Raw genomic sequence first — 11935 nt, 5'->3', positions numbered from 1 at the left:
CGGCCCCGCCCCGACCCGCGGCAAAAACGATTCCGGGCGAGCGGGGTCGCGCCGGGGCCATCCCGGCGGGAAGGGCGCGTCCCGGAGCTGCGGTGGAGCCGCCGTCGCGCAGGAAAATGAGGAGCGACCGTCCCTGGATGGGCTCGAACCACCAACCTTTCGGTTAACAGCCGAATGCGCTAACCGATTGCGCCACAGAGACCGCGGTGCCCAACGCCCCGCCTGTCCCCATCTCGGGCCTGTCCCGTGGTGCGCCTGTCCCTGTGGCCCGCCTGTCCGCTGTCCTGTGCCCCGTGTCCCATATCCCGTCCCCGTGGCCCGCCTGTCCGCTGTCCTGTGCCCGTGTCCCATATCCCGTCCCCGTGGCCCGCCTGTCCGCTGTCCTGTGCCCGTGTCCCATATCCCGTCCCCGTGGCCCGCCTGTCCGCTGTCCTGTGCCCCGTGTCCCATATCCCGTCCCCGTGGCCCGCCTGTCCGCTGTCCTGTGCCCGTGTCCCATATCCCGTCCCCGTGGCCCGCCTGTCCGCTGTCCTGTGCCCGTGTCCCATATCCCGTCCCCGTGGCCCGCCTGTCCGCTGTCCTGTGCCCCGTGTCCCATATCCCGCCCCCGTGGCCCGCCTGTTCGCTGTCCTGTGCCCGTGTCCCATATCCTACCCCCCCCAGTGTCCCGTGTCCCCCCCGTGTCCCCCCGCCCGGCGCGGCGCTACCGACGGTGACGGGCGGGGGGGGGGGGGGAGCGCGGTCGTGCAGCCGAAATAGCTCAGTTGGGAGAGCGTTAGACTGAAGATCTAAAGGTCCCTGGTTCGATCCCGGGTTTCGGCAAGAGCTTCTTTTCCTGCCGGGACTCCGTTTGCAAAAGCGCTGTTTTCACCCCAAAACACCCCCCCTCTGCGGCTTCAGGAATCGTCATTCCCTCCCCCACCTCTGCACCTGGTCGTTTTAATATCCTGGAAACACACGCACACAGGCAGGGAGGGGTGGAGCACTGTGGGATGTAACGCTGGATTAATGATAAATATTATTAAAGAGATTAAATAAATATAAATTATGAATTAATAATAAATATGAGTTCATGATCTAACACCGAGCATTGAGGAGGCAGCTGAGGGAATGTGGATTAATTAACACTGAAAAATCACAAGCAGAGTGTGTGCACCAGGCCCTTTTAAATAAAGCACAACAACAGAAACCAGCGAGTTCATTTTCCAATGATTATTAATGTGAAACCGAGACAGAGACAGGATATTACAGCTTTATCTGATGTATAAAACCAATCTTCACCTGCTGTAAAACCGGGGTGGAAGCACCAGCCTGAGCACCACCCACCACAGATTAAAATAATTAAACAAAAGCAGCAAATCTTTGATGATTCACATCATCCCACTTTATTAGGTCCACGTGATTTGTACATGGTGAGGCTGAGCCTGGTGTCCAGTACCAGTGAGTGACTGGTTGGGCAGCACTGGATGGGGGTGGTACAAGGTCAGGGTTACCCCTGGAAGTGTCCAATGCCAGGCTGGATGGGGCTTGGAGCAACCTGGGATAGGGGAAGGTGTCCCTGCCCATGGATGGGCTTTAAGGTCCCTTCCAACCCAAACCATTCTAGCATTCCACAGCTGCAGTGAAGACGAGGTGAGGTGGTTCTGCTTCTGTGCACTGGTGTGGAGCAGGATCTTAACAGCAGTTGAGGAATTTTGATTGAGAAGGGAACACAGGGTTAATGTAAAGAGGGGGAAGTCGATCCCCCATCTCCAAATTACCTCACAGCACCAGGATGAGGGGCAGGAAATCCCTCCCCAGCCTCTCAGCTCTAAAGGGAAAGTGCCACTCACAGCTCTGAGTTAAGCCTGTCGGTAATTTTTTATACTATCCCATAAAACTCATTATCCCTCCTCACAAGTTTTAATAAAACCCTCACTTCCTGGCCTGTCCCTAGCATTGAGGTACTTGAGATAATGGGAATAAGGATTCCGTGGTGAAACTCATTAGAGAGCACAGAGCAATTAGAAGTGTAATTAAAATGTATTCAGATAATTGCTACAGCCAGGATAGACATCTGGATCCCAATTTGAAACTTCTTCATTTCAAATCATCCTGGGTTTTACTGGACAAGCAAGGAGATCGCATTTCATTATCACAGAGAAACCCTAATCAAGGGGGTTTATGTATCATTTATCATTATTCATCATTAATTAGTTCTTGGTGACACTGCTTCCATGTGCCACGGCTCCAGCAAACGTGGGCAGGGAGCTGGGCAGGATTAAATTGGGAATTTAGATGAGAAAAAGACAATTAAAGCCTCCCTAAATTCACAGCCTCAAAAGAGGCAATAAACCAGCATCCAGTGGTTCACTGTGCTAGGAAAAGGGAATGTTTTTGTTTAAGCAAACCTGGATTCCCTCCCCATGGAATTTTACTTGTCATAACAACAAAAGCCCAACGCTTTGTGATGCAGGTATGGATCCAGGCACCAGTCTGACTTCCCACACTTGGAGACACTTGCAGCAGGAAGGGTGAACCCCCCCCGGGAGTGTTTCCTGCAGGAACCCCCTGGTTTTATATCGAGAGCAGCGAGGCCACCAGGCACCACTGGCCACAAACCAGGACAAGAGCCCTTCCCATGCCGGGTATTTGGCTAAAAGAATCCCGATGGAAGTTGGTGTAGCAGCAGGCAGCTCTGCACAGCACTGGGGAGCTCTGCCAGCCCCCCAGGAGGGCACTGATGGATGAGGATCCAGGTGGATCCAACAGATCACAGGCAGCTGAACACGGCGAGGCCACGGGAAGCAGCAAGGGCTGAGAGCCAGCTGGGTCTGGGAGCAGAATATTTGGGAATATACACACAGACTTTACAAAGAATGCCACGTTTTATACAAATCACCACTGGTTATTTACACCTGGCCCCGGGGCAGCCCCGGCCACTCCTCAGCTCTCCGCAGGCTCCAGCTCTGTCTTGAGCTTTTTGCTTCCCAGGATCTGCTCATCAAACAACTCTCTCTCTCTGGGAAGAAAAATACAGATGCTTTAAAATAAATTTGACAAAAGATATCATTGTCCAGATTAAATAATCTGGACTCATTAAAGTTTGCAGTTTGGAGTAGCTCAGCTGGGACATTTTCCACGTTTTGTCCCTCACAGGAGGAGGAGCCTGAGCTCTCCTGCCCTCACCTCAAACCTTTTCTGTATCCAACAAAAAAGGAGCAAAAAACCTTGGAAAAGTACTGCAAACAAATCTACCTTTTGCTCACAGGTGGTCCTTTAATGTACTTCTCTTCTGCCTTCTCATAATCGATGTCATCCACAGCAGCAATGGCACAGATGATGGCCTAGAAAAGCATTGAATAATTAATAATAATAATAATCAATAAACAAACCTAAATTACAGCAAGGGATTTGAAACTGCCTCAGCTGAGCATATTTTGAGAAAAGGGTTCCTCAATCACTTGGAAAATTTGGATGAAACCACTCGTTGTGTGCCTGAAATTCTTAAATAAATAATATGAACTTGTTCTGTGCCATCCCCAGGGGAGTGTTTTTATCCTCAGATTAATATATTCTTCACAGTAATTTTGTTTCTACAGGAGTTGATGTTCTCCTGGGAAAATTCCTGGGAAGAATACAAGGTATCTCCAACAACTGCAAAAGCAGCCAACACACCACCCCCCACCTCGACACACACAAAGGACCAAGAAAACCCTAAGAAGTTGCCAAATTAAAACAAAAACCCCCAAACAAAGCTATGAAGCATTTCAGAAGTAATTAAAATCCATCAGAAAACGATCAGTCTGCCTTTAAAAACAACAAACTGCCTAAAGCTTCTCCCTTCTGTGCTTAAAAATCAGCATTTGAGTGACTCAGGCTGTGGGCAGGGGTGAGTATTTCTGCCTGGCTCAGTTCTGGGAACTTTCCCCACGTCATTCCACAGGAACCACGTCACACCAAAGGAATAAAGAATGATAATTCGTGTTATTTCTCTCTTCACACTTAATTTCCCCTCCTTTTCATGCTCCCTCACCTCAGGTAAAAGCACATCTGAGATGAACCTGATGCCATCCCCCAGGATCTGGTGCAGGTTCTTGGTGTCCATCTCCCTGTACACCTCCTTCAGGTACCCAACCACCAGGTCCAGCTGCTCCTCATCCTCCAAATACGTCTCCACACAGGTCATGTAGCGGCTGGAATTCAGGAATTTCTTCAGCCAGCGGGATTGTTTCCCACTTTTCAAGATCCCTAAGAGATGTTCTTCAGCCCCTTTTGTCTTTACTATGAACTCCACCAGCTTCTTGTTCTCCCTGTCCCTGGCAGCTCTGGTCCTGTCAGGGAGGAGCTTCCTCGGGGGTTTCTGAGGGGAAGTGTCTGAGGAAGACCCTCCAGCCCCTTCCTCCTCTGTGTTTGGGAATGCCATCTGCACCACACTCTGGTACCCCTCTTTCCTGACTGGGTAGCCTGAAAGAGACACCACAAGAATTTATATTTAGGTGTGCAAAGAGTTTTCATATCCCTATCAATAGAAAATAAGGAATTTTATCGGTGAGAGAAGTTTTTCTTCCTTCCCTACCAAAGAGGTAAAAAACCCATCACCGAAACATTTATTTGCCTTAAAAATAAATAAATAAATATTAGGGAGTTGACATGGACTCTGCAACATAAGGAACCAGTCACAGCTCCAACTGTTCTCTGATTCCATGACCTGATTGCCTTGAACCCTTGGTATTTACTTAATTTATTAAACCCTTAATTGCAATAATGGGGTGTTGTGAATTTATCAGCAGCCCCTCTCTGGGTCTGGTGCCAAAGTCACTTGTGCGTAAATGTTGGATCTACATTTACCCAGCCAAGAGAAAAAATCCAAAAGGGAACGGATTCACTTACTGATATCAGCAGCAAAATACTCCAGGAAGGACCCGGTGAAAGAATGACAACCTAAAAACCCAAAACAGGTTCAGTGATCAGTTCCATTCAGCCCAGGAATCAAAGCTTGAGGTTCCCTTTTCCTGATGGATCTCAGGATGAGATCCCAGAGAAGCTGCCCCATCCCTGGAAGTGCCCAAGGCCAGGCTGGATGGGACTTGGAGCACCCTGGGGCATTGGAAGGTGTCCCTGCCCATGGCAGGGGGTGGCACTGGATGGGCTTTAAGGTCCCTTCCAACCCAAACCATCCTGGGATTTGGTGATTCCACGGTCAGCTGCTCCTCCTTACCCACTCGGATCCGATAGTCCAGGATCAGCTGGAGGCACCACTCGATCTCCCGGGAATAGTTCTCCTTAGCTCGTTCCTACAAAACAAGGAGGATATTCCAGTCCCAAATCCAGCAGCTCTGGAAGAGCTCCAGCCCAAGACACCAAGCAGGGGACAGAAAATTCAAGTTTCCTCAGAGTAAAACAACTCCTGCTGTGGCTGCCACAGGAATGAGAGTGGCTTTGAGGGGGTCAAGGCCCACATTCCTCCCCTGGCCATTTATATCCTGGATTTCCCACTGTGTTTTCCCAACCCCTGCAGTTCCATGTCTCTGGGATACTCACTATGAGCTCCTGCTTCTCCTCACAGTCAAAGTGCTTCAGGCTCTTCAGAGACACTGAGAAACTTTGAAAGAAACACAGTCAGAGGTGCCCTATTTCCCTGGTTATTTACTGCAGCTCTGCTTCTCCCTGAAAATCCCATTTCCCAAGGAATTCAGGAGCACAAATTTTACCTGGTTTTGCTTCCAGAGTAAATTCAAAGTATGGAATCTTCAAACAAATGAGAAATACCTGGTTTGGAGCAAAGCTAAAGGCAGCCCAGTGCTTCCAGAAAGTTTGGGCAGCACAAGTAAAACGTTGGCTGCATTCCAGGGCTTTTTTTTTTTGGTTTTGTTTTCGATTCCTCAGGAGCTGCCTCAACCTGCAGCATGACAAAGCACCTGCAACCCTCACCTGACCCAGCCCCTCCCTCCCAGATCAACCTGGAGGGGACTGTCCTCACCCTGCGCCAGGAAATGGGTGCAGAACATGGAATAACAGAGACTGGAAGTTCAGGAAGGGATGAAAATCCACATTTACCCTTTTTTCTTCTCATTCGTGGTGCCATCTATGAAGAGCACACAGGCCCTCCGGTGCTTCCTCTTCACTGCCTTCACCTGGAGAGAGGATAAAAGCTCAAAAATCCTAATCCTGATAAAGCAGGGAGTTTTTTTCCGTGGATACAACCCACCCACTTAAATTTTTCCTATTGTTGCAACTTTATTACACAAATATGAAAAATTCAAGTGGAAGGAACAACCAGGTACCTCAAAGGGGGCATTTTTAGTGCACAAAGAGCCTCCCCTTTCTTTTACAAACTGGGAACAAAGTCCTGCTCCATGACAAAAGAATTGGGATAACCCTGTGCTCCGGTACAAACAGCTGTGAATAGCACATTTTATGTGCTTTTGTCCCAAATTTACTTCTATCAGTTTTGAAATGCTTCTACTGGAAGGTCTTTAACATTTCCAGGGAGGGCAAAAGTCACTCCAGAACTGGGAATTGCTCCTTATCAGCAGGATATGAGAAGTCAGGAGCTGCTCTTACCACAGCTGGCCAGTACGGATAGCGTCGCAGCTTGCACCACACCAACATCCCTTCCTCAAAGAATTTGGGTTCTGGCATGAAAAAGAAGGGAAATTTTCCTTAAAAACAATAAAACAAGACAGATGCTGCCCCTCTCTTCTCCTCCTCCAGGAGAAACTCCAGGAGTTTCTCTTCAGTGCTTTTACAGCGATCCCAAAATGCAGCACAGGCAGTTCTGAACTGAAACCCAGCAATTTCAACCCCAGGCCCTTGCCCAGTTTCAGGGATTTGCATTTCGTTCTGCAGCAAAAAGCCTGATGGATCCAGGAACTGCATTTTATCCCGAGCCTGGACACAGCTGGGTTCTGGAATGCCCATGGATTGCAGGCAAACTGAAGCTCATGGAGGGGGAAGAGCCTCAGCCATGTGCTGATGTCTCACCTCGATGGGACAGAACACTGGGGAAATTCTCCTCCTCTTCATCCACCAGAGGTGAGAGTGGAGGGAGGCTCTCCGAGGAAACCCTCCTTGAAGACATCCCAGAAGGTTCCAGCCCTGCCAACAGCAGCAAGATCCAGGGATTAGGACAGGATCAGCTTCAGGGCAGGTGAGACACACCCGAGTGGGACCCCAGAGGGGACACGGGGTCTGACACACCCGAGTGTGACCCCAGAGGGGACACGGGGTCTGGCACACCCGAGTGTGACCCCAGAGGGTCTGTCCCACCTGCACACTCCTAATTAGGGAATCCTAATTCTTAATTGATCATGTGGATAAAAGAGAAAAAAGGGGAAGGAATGGGGCTGGCTGGTTTAAAGATCCTGCACCTGCTCATTTAAAAACATTTAATCTCAACTTATCAGAGAGGAGCAAGGGAAAACAACTGTGAGCTCAAAGGGCAGGAATATAGCTTTCCATGGAAAACCCTAAGGAATTCCAGACAGCCCAGGCACCACCCAAACCTTTCCCCAGCACTGAAGGGATCAGCATTTCTGCTTCTCCACAGAATAGAAACCAAAAGGAATTAAATCAGCAACCCAAGAGCCACTTCCCCAAAAGCAAAGCAGCATTCCGAGATGAGTGACAGTGCTCAACACCCACATGGGATGAAGCTTTCCTTTCCCCATGGGATTTGCCCACCTTCATCCTCCTCAGAGTCAGGGGCTTTATTCCCAGGCAGGTGTGAGGGATCCTGGTTTTCCTCCTCCTGAGGCTGAGGGGAGGCACCAGAAGGCCCAGGTGAGGATCCAGAGTGGTTCCTGCATTTCCTGTCTGTGCCTGAGGCCACACCTGCCCCATCCAGGTGTTTTCCACCCTCTGCCTCTCTCCTTCCATCCAGCTGCTTTGCCAGGCTTTCACTCTCACTGCTGATGCTTTTCTCCAGCTCATCTGAGGCACTTTGACAGGAGAAATCCAGGGAAGTTCTCCCAGGCTGAGTTCCTGTCTTTCTGGGAGGTTCCACGGTGACAGATTTAGAGGGGACAGGTAGAGACCCCTCCTCAGGCGCCAGCTGTGCTTGATCCCGGGGGGAATCATCCCTACATCCTCTTTTCCTTCCTTGCTGACTTCTTCCAACCTTCAGCTTACAGGAGACTCCACTCCTCGTTTTGGGCTGGATTTTCCTCTGTCTGGGTAATGGCTCTGGCTTTTTGCAGTTGTGACTGTCAGGGGCTGGTGCCACACACGAGTCCCTGGCACCACACCTGGAAGGGTTTGTTCCACCCCCACGTGCTCTGGCTCCACTTCCATGTGCTTTGGAAGGGTTTGCCCCCTTTCCACGTGCTTTTCCACTCCCCTCTGGAGCCACAGAACCTCCCTGGCTCTGTGCTTTGGGATCATCCTTCAGCCCACAGTTATTTTGGGGTTTTCTTTCCCTCTTGGCAGCCTCAGGTTCCAACTTTTTAGAGCGAGAGCGCAACAAGGAGCTGCGGGAGGGGGTGGGTGGGGCAGATCCCACGCCGTTCTCCCGGGAAAATTCGGGATCTGGTCCTTCTGCAGGTGGCACTTGAGCATCTGAGTCAGTTTGATGCAGAATATCCAGGGCAATTTTAAGGGAACAGCGATATTGCAGCTCCTCCACGGCCTCCCTCATGTTTTTCTTTTGCTCTGATGAAGAAGAACATTCAATAAATGAAATGATCCTCGTTATCCTACCACACACAAAATGTATTATTAAAGAAATAATAGATGTTACTTGTAGTGTTTCTTTTAACACTTAAATTATCTATGACTCCCAAGGCAAAGGGTAGAGACACGCAGAGACCAAGCTGGAAGTGCCTCATTTTGAGGGAAACACACATTCCTTCAGCATCCCTCCAACAAACCACCCCAGGGAAGAGGAAAATGATCCTTTTTAACCAATTTTCCAACTTGACGGAAAACGGGAAAAGAAAATAAGTGAAATACAGAAGTTGTATCCCCCAGGCTGAGTTTCTGCAGGGATTTTACCCCCAGAAAAGACCCAAAGCAGCACATTTGGGCCCCTCCCTCCTCACCCAGGGTGGAGGCGATGGCCTTGATCCGCTCCTCTGTCAGGGGAAAGGCATTTGCAGAGCTCACACTGACCCTGGAACACAACAAAGGGGACTAGAATGAGCACCCAAAACACTCCCAGCACCACAACTCTGCTCTCAGCCAGCAAAAAACCCCAAATATTCCCTCCCCCAAGCTGTCCTTGTTAGGGTTAAACACCTAAACCTTCTGCAAGTCCAGGATCCTGTCTCACAGGCACCTTCAGATAAAAGGATTCCTTTCTTTCCCTTTTTTTTTTTTTTTTTAAACCTCTAAGAATGCAAACAAGTGACAGGAACAAGGATACTTAACTGCTTCTGCAAGCCAAGGATTTCAGCTTTAAATCCCATCCTTTTCGTGGCAGCAACAGGACCACTCCCAGCAACTCCAGGCTTGCACAGAACCTATGTTAAACGTGAAAAATCTTCATTTAAAATCCTTGACCAACAGCAAAATGATTTTGTAAGAAGAGCTTAACAGTGCCTGGGGGCAGCCTGAGGATCACAGAATGATAAAATCCCAGGATGGACTGGGTGGGAAGGGACCTTAATGCCCATCTCATCCCACCCCCTGCCACGGGCAGGAACACCTTCCACTGTCCCAGGCTGCTCCAAGCCCTGTCCAGCCTGGCCTTGGACACTTCCAGGGATGGGGCAGCCACAGCTTCTCTGGGAAATCCATTCCAGGGCATCCCCACCCTCACAGGGAACAATTCCTCCCCCAGTATCCCATCCAACCCCACCCTCTGGCAGTGGGGAGTTATTCCCCCCTTGTCCCATCACTCCAGGCCCTCTCCATTTTTCCTGCTGGCTCCTCCAGCATTGGAGGCATCTCCACAGATCAGCTCAGACAAGTTCAGACACGTTTGCTGGGACCTCTCCCTTCCCTCTTGCTCCGTTTCAGCCCTTTCCAAGCAACAGCCACAAACATTTCCTCATTCCTCGTTACCTTGGCTGGCCACAAACGCCTCTTCCACTTGCAGAGAACAAACTCTTGGTCGGTCATGGCTGAGCTTCACGTGGAAAAGGGCAATTCCAGGGTGTTCTGAGGAAAAAAGAAAAGGGAATAAAGGTGTCACCCACCGTGGTCCATTTTGGTCTTCATTTTTTGAAGGAAATACAAGATTTAATCAAACTTGTTATTATTATTTAGCTTTGGGATCACTGCACTTATATCACCCTACAGCATTCTCCAAAATTATACCTTAAATTCCATTTTTCTGTAGAAGCTGTGGCTGCCCCATCCCTGGAAGTGCCCAAGGCCAGGTTGGACAAGGCTTGGAGCAACCTGGGATAGGGGAAGGTGTCCCTGGGGATGGGACTGGATGGGCTTTAAGGTCCTTTCAACCCAAACCATCCCAGGATTCAAGAATTCCATAATTCCAGGAGCATAAGTGGGTCTCACTGAGTGTGTTGGGTGAGGAAAATACTATCAGGAATTTAACAATGCAGCCATGGGCCTGCCCCATCCGCAGCTTCCTGTGACCAAACCCTGAAAATAGGGAACTACGCCCTAAAGATAGCGCAACGAGATAGATAACGAGCTGGATACTTTTTACACGCAATTTGATCCCAATTTTTACACATGATTTGCAACAGAAACCTGAGCGGCCTCAGAGCCCTCAGGGGTTCCTCAAGCGCTTGGGGGGAAAAAGAAACAAAAAAACCAACAACATATTAAAGACAAGATCTTCCTGTACTTACAAGGTCCGGGTGCTGGGATCGCCGGGGCTCCAGGATCGCGGCCCTGCGGCGGCGGACGGAGGGACGAGGGGCCGTTAGTGCCGCCCGGAACGGCGGGGCCGGGGCGGGACCCCCGTGAGGCGGTGCGGGGACAGCGGGAACCGCCCAAACACCCACCTGAGGGGAGGGACGGGACGCCCAAACCCCCCCACAGCGAGGGGAGGGACGGGACCCTCCCCCAAACCTCCTCCGGTGAGGGGAGTGACCTCCCCCCCCCCCCCCCAGTCCCACACTCGGTGAGGGACGGGACGGGAGGGGACGGGACGGGGCCCCCAAACCCGAGCCGGTGATCCCCCCCCAGATCCCCCTCCATGAGGGATGGGACTCCCAAGCCCCCCTCTGTGAGGGATGGACCCCTCCAAGCGCCTCGGTTAGGGGAGGAACGAACGGGACCCCTGCAAACCCTCCCCTCACGGGGGACGCCACCCCAAACCCTCCCCGGTGAGGGGAGGGAAGGAACCTTCGCTTCGCCCGGTCAGAGGACGGACGGGACTCCCAAACCCAACCCCGGTCCCAGTGATGGCCCCCAGACCCTCGTGTGCCCCCCAGACCCCGCTCTGAGGGGGGGGGAAGGGGGGGACGGGGGAGGGGGCACCATTACCGTGCGCGCTCCCGACAACGCCGCCCCCCGCGCGCGCCGCCGCCCTCCACGTGAGGGTCTGCGCATGCGCCGCGCGCCGCCCGGCACCGCCCCCTCGGGCCAATCAGCGAGCGCCGCCTGGCGCCCCGCCCTCCCCGCCGCGGCCAAAACACCCGGCTCAGCCAATCGGAGAGCCCGCTGCGACCGTAGCCACGCCTACCTCGTCTTCTATTGGAGGGTTGGGCGGAAGTCGTTCCCACTCTGGGTAGGGCGGCATGGCAACGGGGTGAGTGACGTCATCGCCGCGAAGAGTGACGTCATTTAACAATTTGGGGTGGACGGAGCTTGAAGCCCATCCAGTGGGCAGGGATCTCTTCCATGGGCCGGGTGGCTCCAAGCACCCGTGGGGCAGGGCCCGGCCGCACCCCCTGCAGGCTCAATCCAAGGCGGTTCTAATCCAAACTCTTGGAATGCGATTCCCAGAGAAACTACGGCTGCCCCACCCTGGAAATGTCCAAGGCCAGGTTGGATGCAGCTTGGAGCAACCTGGGACAGTGGAATGTGTCCCTGCCCGTGG

General features: G+C 51.6%; 1 protein-coding gene and 2 non-coding genes across 3 annotated transcripts; 1 reads left to right on the top strand and 2 right to left on the bottom strand.

Moving 5' to 3' along the window:
* Nucleotides 1-128: 128 nt before the first annotated feature.
* On the bottom strand, nucleotides 129-202 carry TRNAN-GUU. The gene has a single exon. It is a non-coding gene; the product is annotated as a tRNA-Asn (tRNA).
* Nucleotides 203-749: 547 nt separating this feature from the next.
* TRNAF-GAA lies at nucleotides 750-822 on the top strand. Its single transcript has one exon. It is a non-coding gene; the product is annotated as a tRNA-Phe (tRNA).
* Nucleotides 823-1197: 375 nt separating this feature from the next.
* On the bottom strand, nucleotides 1198-11440 carry PWWP3A (PWWP domain containing 3A, DNA repair factor). Its single transcript, XM_032092855.1, has 15 exons — nucleotides 11380-11440; nucleotides 10740-10782; nucleotides 9985-10080; nucleotides 9349-9440; nucleotides 9021-9091; nucleotides 7666-8631; nucleotides 6967-7080; nucleotides 6547-6617; nucleotides 6040-6116; nucleotides 5524-5584; nucleotides 5201-5276; nucleotides 4873-4923; nucleotides 4016-4446; nucleotides 3238-3326; nucleotides 1198-3001 (listed from the first exon to the last, which is right to left on the bottom strand). The coding sequence occupies exons 3-15, from the start codon at nucleotides 10039-10041 to the stop codon at nucleotides 2926-2928; spliced, it is 2232 nt and encodes a 743-aa protein (XP_031948746.1). The 5' UTR covers nucleotides 10042-10080; nucleotides 10740-10782; nucleotides 11380-11440; the 3' UTR covers nucleotides 1198-2925.
* Between the last annotated feature and the right edge of the window lie 495 nt (nucleotides 11441-11935).

This window comes from Corvus moneduloides, chromosome 28, assembly GCF_009650955.1.
Source record: "Corvus moneduloides isolate bCorMon1 chromosome 28, bCorMon1.pri, whole genome shotgun sequence".
Lineage (NCBI taxonomy): Eukaryota > Metazoa > Chordata > Aves > Passeriformes > Corvidae > Corvus > Corvus moneduloides.
The sequence above is the reverse complement of the archived record's forward strand: the minus strand, read 5'-3'. Positions and strand labels throughout refer to the sequence as shown.

What these genes read in the sequence shown, in the direction of transcription:
- PWWP3A (XM_032092855.1), bottom strand. Translation starts at nt 10,041, where the DNA reads ATGACCGACCAAGAGTTTGTTCTCTGCAAGTGGAAGAGGCGTTTGTGG. An exon ending in GTATTTTGCTGCTGATATCA is followed by an intron (nt 4,447 to 4,872) that starts GTAAGTGAATCC and finishes TGTCTCTTTCAG; the next exon opens with GCTACCCAGTCAGGAAAGAG. An exon ending in CAGATGTGCTTTTACCTGAG is followed by an intron (nt 3,327 to 4,015) that starts GTGAGGGAGCAT and finishes ATGCTTTTCTAG; the next exon opens with GCCATCATCTGTGCCATTGC.